The sequence below is a fragment of the Malus sylvestris genome, chromosome 8, assembly GCF_916048215.2.
Source record: "Malus sylvestris chromosome 8, drMalSylv7.2, whole genome shotgun sequence".
NCBI classification, from domain to species: Eukaryota; Viridiplantae; Streptophyta; class Magnoliopsida; order Rosales; family Rosaceae; genus Malus; species Malus sylvestris.
This window is the reverse complement of record NC_062267.1, coordinates 14,532,550-14,542,783: the sequence shown is the minus strand read 5'-3', so window position 1 is coordinate 14,542,783 and position 10,234 is coordinate 14,532,550. Positions and strand designations below refer to the sequence as shown.

Sequence of the window (10,234 nt, the reverse complement as noted above, 5' to 3'; positions counted from 1 at the left end):
TTGGATAAGGACACAACACTATGTTGACACCAATGACATCTTCAGTTTGGGTAAGTAAACAGCACGAGAGCCGTAGAAGCAGACGATTTAGGAGCACCTTTAGTTCAGAAAAGTAAACAACAGTACTTCTGGTCGATTGGTTATCTATCCAAGTCTTGGCGGGCTGAGAATTTCCAATTATTTCACCTAAACTTCATTAGCTTCACAACAAAGTGGAGTTTCTATGATCAATTATTCCCAAGTGCACTTCCTAGTTTAGCCTTCAGACGGCCAAACCACATTCACCATAAATACATAATTTATTTTTAGTATCTTTGCCCATACAACTTGATACCAATTTGGCACACTGATACTCTCATGAATATAATTGAAATAGTCGAACTCAGTACAGAAGATCCTGAACCAAGTAGCGAATTAAGCAACCTTATGTTACCCTAATATACTTCCCACTATGAATGAGGTCATTACATAATAATAAATGACTCATTATCTGATTTATATTTTGTGTATATATATGCCTAAGGCTTCTATAATTACCACCTAGACTGCATATATATAGAAGTTTCTTTTATATGATATTTTTGACACACCCCGACCTAGATCGAGGCATGTTGGCCGTCACGTGAGGGTGACGTAGCCATGTGCACCATGCGGAAGCAATAGAGATATAAGGAAATACGAATAACTAAAAACCTAACCAACTAGAGCACTAGATAAGATAAGGTGCAAGTGTGATATTAAGTGTGAGTTCACAATCAGAGCATAAGTAGCCTAAGTGCAGTCCACTAGGATGAATACTAATTATACAACCATAAAGATAATCCTACATTGGTGATAATCTGTCAAAGTTGCCGTGAATTCCTAGTAAACCACTGACAAGCACTCCTAACTAGAACCTGGAGGGGCGAAAAACAAAAAGTGTGAGTGGGCAAAAACAAAGCTTTTCAAAACCATTTCATTTAACAAAAGTTCTAACCCCTCGCCGTAAAACCTGTATAATTTCCCAGAAAATAAAATGTATAAATATAGATACATATCTCAAAACCATGCTAAAAAAACGATATTCCTAAGCATGCCATGCCAAATAACTCAAAATAACAGAATAAATAACTCAGGTGAAATAATATATCAGCCGGATCCACCTAAAATGGCCTGTACGGCTGAATCTATAGCTCAACAAGTATGCCTGCACACGAGTCGGAACCACCTAAAGTGGTCTGTACGACAGGACTTGGTGTAAATAAATAAATACGCTCTAGTGCTACGATCACATGAAGACTGTGCGAATTATCATGGGTCACCTATGAGTCAAAACAACCTATAGTGGTTTGTACGACAGGACTGTACACCTAACTTGGATCCAAGGTGAGCGTATGGTGAAGGAGGTGAACATCACATGAAAGTCTGTGCCCTAGCCATGAGCGGGAGCACTAACACTGGGGTTCAGGTTTATAAATTCTCAACACATCTCACATAATCATCAATTCACATATAAACAATCTACAACTTACTTGGTACTTACCTGAGCGTCCACAGCGTCAAATCACATTATGTATACTATAGTAATTCATACTCTAAATATAACTCAATATGCATGGCATTTCAAAACATAATTTCATTTAAACGCATTTTCTGGGAAAAATACCAAGTATATAAGTATATACTGAAAACCAAAAGCCCACTCACGGATATGTAGAAGGGTCGTAACCCCCGAGCCTTGGTTGACTGCGCTCGTCCTCCGGATAGGTCTCACCTATATGCGAAACAGCTATATAAACATTATTTAAAGCACACAACCAAAACTAGCTAATAACTTCTCATATAATGCTCAAATGGGGTGTTTGAATATACAAATGTGATCTACTCAACCTCATGAACATCCCCTTATTTTTAAAATAATTTTTGGACATCCCATGCGCCCCCACGCGCGGCTAAACACTAACTAAGCCTAACGGCTGTTAGGAATATTCCGTTAAAACCTTAATAAAAAGTTAACGGCGTTACTTGACACCGTTAGAATATTTCGTTAGACTTGACGGAATATTCTCCTTTGTCTTCCTTGGTTCGCCGGAGACCGTCGCCGGCATCACTGTGATCGTCGGTTTCTGGAAAATATTCAAACCTTCATTTCTCACTCATTTTTGCACCAAAATCCATGAAATTTGTCTTAACATGAAGCTTAGAGTGAGTAGAACACATTCTTACCACTTTCAAGCCTTGAAATCCATGGGATCTTGCCAGAGAAACCTCGATAATCCGGCCAAAATTTGAAACTCGTCAAACCAAGCTTCCCGACGTCCAAAACACTCCAACTTTCTTCCCTGAGCTTTGTGAAGATGTTCTAAAGCTTCTTAGGACCTCAAAACTCCTTGAAAAGTCCACAATTACGATCACATGAACAGTGCTCAAAATCGGGGTTCTTGGTTTCTCGGGAAAATGAAGGCTTCACGTCCAATGAAAGGTATGGATGGGTTACTAAGCTCACAAGGAACACGAAAGTAGGCTCCTCGACGTCGATCCATGAAGAAATGGTCTGGTTTGAGGTTTGTCCGTACAGTTGTACAGACTTTCAGAAAAATCCGAGAAAATGAGAGAACGAAAGGTCAACGGTGTTGTTTGGGTGTGTGTGTGGTCCTAGTTTAGGCTACCAACCAAAAAAAAAGCAAAAGCTTAAGTCCTAAATGGGTCCAAACACTTAGGAAAGATTTTAATTGGTCCAAATCCTTAGCCCAATAACACAGACCACCACCAAAATGCTCAAGGGCAATTTAGTCATTTCACGCCATCGATAAAAAAATAATTCGGGACGGGCTGTGACATTTTGGTTCAGTTACTAATTAAGTAGAATAAGGAGAAAATAAGATAGAGGTTATGCCACTTAGAATTACGGTCTAGTGGTATTTCTCTTCACTTGTAAGTGAGTGGTCTTAGGTTCGATTCTCGCCAAAGACGAACTTGAACCACATAATTGCTTGCTCATTATGAGGCTAAGTCCACCCCCTCCCTTTAGTGTAGTTAATATCATTTGTTAAAAAAAAAATACAAGTTATAGGCTGTACTTAAAATGATCCAACGCCTTATTTTACATGGAAAAAAATTAACCTAATTAATAAGCTGGGAGCGTCTTGTTAAGAAGTGTTCTTGACACTTTTGTACATCAAATGTCGTTCTTCTTTAGAATAGAAATTACAATTTACTTTTCTAATTCACACACTTTTTAAATACTTAAGTGAAACGCCACTTTAGAAATATAATTGACTATTTGGGGACATATTGTTTATAAGTGATTTTAAAATGGCTGAAAGGTTTTTAGTGAAAATATTTTTAGAACCAATCCTTAGTAAAAAGGTAAGTACATATTAAAAAGTACTTAAGTGCTTCTTGCAAGGAGAGCACTAGAAGTGCTACTTGCAAGAAGCACCAATGTGATTATTGCAGAAAGTACTTCAAGTGATTCTGGAGCCCAAAAACATTTTCTTCAAAAATGTTTTCAATCAAATTAAAAGCATTATCAAACGAGCTCTAAACAAGACCATGCATAGAGGTTTAATGGAGCATTATTAAGTTAAATTCGTCTCCAGTCCTCCATCATCAAATTCATAATAAACTTAAACGAGTTGAATCTACTTAGTGAACCCTCTTTTAATCACCTTCATCATGCAGTAATATATCTTCATTTACCGATCAAACTAATTGAGTCGGTCGAATTTGATTGATCCATTTGCCAGCTGCTAAAGAAACATGAACTAAACAGCACAGTACATATTTGGGTTCCACCAAGAATACACGAGCGCAATCCAGACAGGACTGACACGACTCATCATTAAGGTTGGCTTAAAAGTGTGTAGGTCGAACCGACGAACCACACGAGCCATGCCGGCCTGCACTGCCTCATGCTTCCTCTCACGTGAACTTCACAAGCGTAATGTACCTTTAATTCTAAGCAAACAAACCACTACCACGTACGTACTTCAATGCCTCCTGCAATGCAAAACCCTACATTTCACTTGTGTTATTGGATTTTGGATCCAACATATACCAAACGTATCACAACTTGTTGGTTGTTTTGTCCAATTATTAGCAACTGCTGATCCTCTGTTGATCTCGATTAATAGTCTTTCAGTTCCCATGATTATATTATATTATATCATAACTATCTGTGTTTATATGTAAACTCCGACAAAGAGAATACTTAGTATTTTAATGTGGAGATGAACAAGGTCAAGGGGAATGTTTCAAACTTTGAGTATCAATTATTATGGGAATTGTTTGAATCGTTCATGCATGCATCATCGTGTGTTTGACGGCTTTCTCCCGACATGCATATTTAGAGTATTAGTATTGAACATGTATAATTAGTATAAGTTATTTTAAAATCTTAATTAAGTAAACTCATGTGGATGAACTATTTAAAAATAAATTATTTTCGATGCACAAGACCCCTCGTTATTTGTTAGATTCTTGTCTAAAATGAAATTTCAAAACAAACAAATTGAAAATAACACACACTATTAGCGACGCTATAAAATTGGTCGTTAATAGTATTGGCGCCAACTATTCCCGCAAAATATATGTTTCCAACGCCAGTGAAGTCCTTTTTCAAGGGCAATTTGTGCATCGAAAATAATATGGATTTTAATGACTTATTTCTAACAGATGGTATTTTGCTCCAAAAAAATGCTTTTTGAGGATATTTAGGGCCTTAAAAATAAGAGTAATGCTTGGGAGATCAAATTTTTTAAACCAAATAATGTGTCACCAATAAGAAACAAGCACGTCAATTGCCATAACTCAATATGTTTTACAGTCATATTTTATAATATGATGTTATGAGTCACATTTGTTAGTTACTTGGTGACCAAAGATTTATAGTCATCTTTAGATTTGGCCAATAAATAGCACACCTATTGATTATTCACCCTTGTATTTCTTTGATCTTCTTTAACAAAAGTTACTTTTCATCCTTGATATCAAACAAAGGGCAACTGATTATGCATTTCTTGATCGCTTAGTGATCAAGAGAACATTTTTGTTGACCTTAAAAGTTTTACATATTATGCTAAAGAAAGTATAAAATAAATACAAGTTAGTTAAACAAAACAATATACTCCCATCTCATAAATAAAAATAAAGAGATTTTTTTTTTAAAAAAAAAAGGGGACAACTGCCGGCAAACTATGGTTATCCACCCCTTTCGGAGGCTAGGAAGACTCACAAAAGACAGTCAAGCGAACTCATCAGCTTGGAGCCTCAAACCCAGGACTTCTATTTATTTATTTTCTTTTAGGAGCTGGAATCTGCGCCCTTACCACTGGACCACTTGCTGTAGTTAAAAATAAAGGGATTGATTGCATTGGTTTTTCACTTGGCCATCATAAGGTTTGACATTCACATAAAAAATTCTCTCCCTTTAATTTATTTTCTTTCCCCTCTTAATTAAGTTCTCACTTTCTTAATATGGAGACAAATTGAAAGAAAGGAAAGGAAGAAAGAAAGACATAGAGGGATGACTAGTAGTAGAAGCAACTGTGATGAAGGTTGAAATAGTGGGAGTGGTGGGTACATTTGAGGACTCTAGAGGCTTAGCGGTCGTGGCACGTTGGTGCACTTCTTTGCTCACATGTCTGCATCGCTGCCCAGCTTTTAGCCGACATAACTTCCCATGCTGTCCTTAACTTCTTCTCCATCTCCTTCACCTCAAATTGCACACACACGGACTACTATAAATAACCACTCATACTCCTCTTCTCTTCTCATCAGCCCCCCACATCTCTCTTTGCTTTCCTTTTGATTTTCTAGCTGTCTTCGTATTATTTTTAATTAATTGTGTGTTTAAATCTTAATTAATTGTATTGAATATTATGGAGCTTCAGTTGGGTCTGGCTCTAGCTCTTCCTGACCATCACAGTCCTGTCAAAGGTTTTGACATGAATGGCGTTAATCGCAGCGTCGAGAAAAAAGAGATGGTGGGTTTGGAGAGCAAAACCCAAGTTGGGAATTACAAGCGTAGTTTTGATGTGGCTTTTGAGAAGAGTAGTAGTACTGGTGCTGGAAATGAATCGAAGATGTTGGCTTTGTTGTTGTGGAATGATCAGCCAAATGAGGAAGATGATGATGATAAGGGGCGAAAGAGAAGAAATTCTTGCAGGTCCATAATCAAGTGAGTACACATAACTAATTAACTTAAACTTCTTCAAGTACGTCTTGTATGCACTATATGATACGTTATATTGTTAGACAGTTATAAGAACACTTCAAGTACGTCTTGTTTGGCAAGAGCACATTACCAAGTTATATATGTGTCTGAGTAAGCTCAATTAGTTCAATTAATATCAACGAACTTAATTCCCGACATATCATTGATTTTCTTGATTCATTGAGTAATCTCTCCTTAGTAGTTAATTTTATAATTTGTTCGATGTACTAATTAATTAAGATATATCAATTTGACTAATGTGTATCAAATTAATGTACTTAATTAGGAATGATGATGGAGGAAATCATGTAGTTGGTTGGCCACCAATTAAATCTTGGAGGAAAAAGATGCATCATGATCATGATCAACACCATCAGTATTACCCTCTTCAGAATAATCAGATGGCTAATAATTATAAGGAAAACGAAAACGATGGCTCAGCAGCAGCAGCGAATAATTCCATGTACGTGAAGGTGAAGATGGAAGGAGAGGGAATTGTGAGGAAGATCGACATAAATCTGCATCATTCTTTTCAGTCGCTCAGAGACACCTTGATTACCATGTTTTCCAAATGTAAGTGTTCTTCCTATATATGATGAATAATTAGTTTATTAAGATATTACCATTTTTAATTAAGTATACATCCAATAATATTGGAACTCCAATTAAGTATGCATCAATTAATTAATTATTTAATTAAAATACAGGCAAAAGCAAAGAGGGTGGTGCTGCAGCTGATTATATACTCATTTATCAGGACAAACAAGGAGATTGGCTGCTCGCTGCAGATGTTCCCTGGCAGTATGTAACCATAAATTATTCTTTTACGCTATTTGTATCCCCATAATATTCCATTTGTTGGGAAAAATACAAGAGAAATTAAAATGCTCTTTTTGGTTTATTTAAATGCCAACATTCTATGTTAATTAATTAAAAAAATACATTAATTAATTATTAATTAACATAATTAATATTAATGTTGCAGAACCTTCATCGAGTCCGTGCAGCGCCTGCAGATAGTTAGGAATGGTGGCTGATCCAGCATTTGAGCAAGATAGCAAAGCTAGGGTTGCTACTTTACTACTTCTTGTTCATATTTGCCTAGTAGAAAAGGAAAGCAGATATAATATATTGAGATCCAAAGAAAGCATTTGGATAATCGCTTGAATAAGTAGTATTTGTGACAAAATGATTCAAGTTTGTGAGAGTGGGGAGAAATAGTGAAGTGGAACACATGTTAGTTTGTTATCCCCCAATTTTATTTTGAATGTACCTTGTAAACATTTATATTGTTTAAATGGAAATGGGATACTCTTTAACTGAAAAGTTGAAAATAGATCAACGCAAAATTTGAAACGCATTACTCATCATCCATATGAGCCGAACATGATACCTCTCACTTATATGTGAAAATGAATACGACGTACTAAACCATAATTTATAAACTTGTTACTAAAGTTGGTTAGATGAAGTAGGGATATAGTTCACAAGCAGTGTTATCTTGTATATAAAACTTTAAATATTGCACTTATTACTAAAGTTGGTTAGATGAATAAGGATATAGTTCACAAGCAGTGTTCTCTTGTATATAAAGCTTTAATTATTGCAGGCCTTCACATTTTCACACTTCATAATTTGAGTATATATCGCATATATGTACAGAATTATGATTCGAACAAAATTATAATTTCATCAAAATTACAAAGGATGATAATTCAATCTTCGGTGCATAGAAAACACACGTTACTTTAACCAACATAATTATGTCCAAGAAAAGAATTTACAAGTTTCATGATATGGTCCTGAGACAACATAGAAGAGGGGATGAATTGGTTGCAATGAATTGGTTGCAACAAATTGGAAAAAGAGCCTAATACTGCTCTGGGCATTGATCGCCAGAGTCATCAGCGTCTGACCAGACATGCTGACAGACTGAAAGACCACTCAGAGCGTGATAGAAATCCCTCGATGTCTCAGGTTTGTCTCTCACTCCAACCTTCTCTTCCTGTAAGCATACAAGTATGTATAGCTGCAATGCATGCCCCTCAAAAAGTTGTTCGTTAGTAACCGAACATGATTTTTTGTAGTAATGCAACAATCAACCAGTTTATTAGTCCTCCCGCTAAATCCATATTCCTTCCCTTGTTGAAACACCAACCAATCAATTAATCTCGGCAAATCCAAACGGTTGACCTCATCGATCAGAACCATCGTTGCCACGCCACAAAATGTGTGCCATCCGTGAGCTTTGGAACCAGGTTCCGAGCAATGCCACCTTGACAAGTCTGACAACTCAAATGAAATCTCCAACATCCCAAACCAGTTCATCGTCTAAAATGTTAAAAATACTTGCGACAGAAATTGCAGTGTAGCAAGCTCGGGCGTCAATTTCTCCAAAATAAAAGAGTTAGCAGGAAGTTACTTGGAATAGTGTATGAAGGAAGAAGTTGGCTGAATATTTCTTGTATATTGATAAACGGTAGTTGTGCAGAACATACGTACAAATACAATAGAAAAGTCAAAACCTAATTCTAATGCAAGAACGCCGTGATCCACAATTCATGGATTGGCCTTTAATGCAATATTTTACACTAATTACAATATATTCACTATACATGGTGTATTTTCTTCTTTGGAATATTTGTGAGCTAATAGGCATTTATATAGGACAGCATATAATTCCCTGCTAAGATCAAAAAATGTGAAAGTAGGCAGCATATCTTTAACATTTATTGGCTAACAAGAAGTGGTGGGACAGTACCTAGTTCTTCATGTGAGTCATCCACCTTTATAACATGAGAGTTTAAATAAGCAACACAAATAAACAATTCCTTGACGAGAAAAAGCGAATGACATCCCTAAACATGCAAAGGAAAAGCAAACACAATATCCATGAATGGAGATGGAAAAAGCAAATTCCAAAATTGGCATAGTTTTGAAAATTTCCTTTGTTGGCTAACTTGCTCGAGGTCTTCGTTCATGGCTAACAATCTCTTACATGATTGAATTTTTGTATGATGATCTTTAATAAAATTTAAGAAAATAAACAGTTCAATCATGACATTTTTACATTGAAATTACGTTAATCAAATCTTGGTGTAAAATGAGGTGTATGGTGGTGTACCTATGGGATAGAGACAAATATTGTTGTTTTTGAAAATGATAATGCGTGTGAGACCAAAATTTTAAACCTAATGATGTCTGATGTAATAACAGTAATAACAAAAATGCCATGTGGCAATTATTAGTTGAGTGAGTTAGTTACATTGGATGAAATTAGTCAGTGGTGGAGCCATGATTTCGGGTTAGGAGGGGCCTCTCACAAATATTAAAAAAAATTAAATCGATAGTAGTTACAAAACTGTTAACCAAAACATCATAGTATATATATGAAAAGTAACCAAAATTCAAAATAACATAGCATTGATAATATTCCATATTCCCAATAATTAAAATAATTGTCCTCGACAAGTTTTCATATTTTGAAACCGTTGCATAGTATATATATGCTAATTTTACAAACTAAAACAAATTAGGCAATAGTTAAGAGAAATTGCAAGACATCAATTTAATCATAATTTATAAACAAAAAATTGTAAGAGGAATTGAGAGTAAAATACATACTTTGGGTTGTTGACCAATTAACTAACACTACTAAATTAAACAATTTGTGGGACGAGGGAGATTTTGTCGCGCAAATCATTATTAGGTTGCACGAAAACTATGGCCACCAGAAAATCGTCGCGCGTATTTTGTCGCGCAAAGGTCGTAAAAAAAGACATTGCGCAATGAAACTTTTCAAACTCGTTGCGCAAAAAAAAAAATTGCACAACAAAAAAAATTGCACAACGCTTTACTACTGGTTTCACTAAAGTTATACAAACAAAGGTTTTCATCGTACAATATAAAAGGGTACAAGTACACTTTGTGACTAGTTCGTCTCGAAAAGTTTGCGTGGCAAAAAATGTAAGAGGCGCGTGGTAATGCTCAACGAAGTTATAAGACGCTCTTAATTTTGCGCGACAACTGTTCGCCGTC

General features: G+C 35.8%; 1 protein-coding gene across 1 annotated transcript; it reads left to right on the top strand.

Moving 5' to 3' along the window:
* The first annotated feature begins 5,740 nt into the window (after positions 1–5,740).
* On the top strand, positions 5,741–7,522 carry LOC126631147 (auxin-responsive protein IAA29). Its single transcript, XM_050301304.1, has 4 exons — positions 5,741–6,160; positions 6,483–6,769; positions 6,904–6,997; positions 7,182–7,522. Exons 1-4 carry the CDS (start codon positions 5,862–5,864, stop codon positions 7,231–7,233), a joined length of 732 nt encoding a protein of 243 aa, XP_050157261.1. The 5' UTR covers positions 5,741–5,861; the 3' UTR covers positions 7,234–7,522.
* Positions 7,523–10,234: the final 2,712 nt, after the last annotated feature.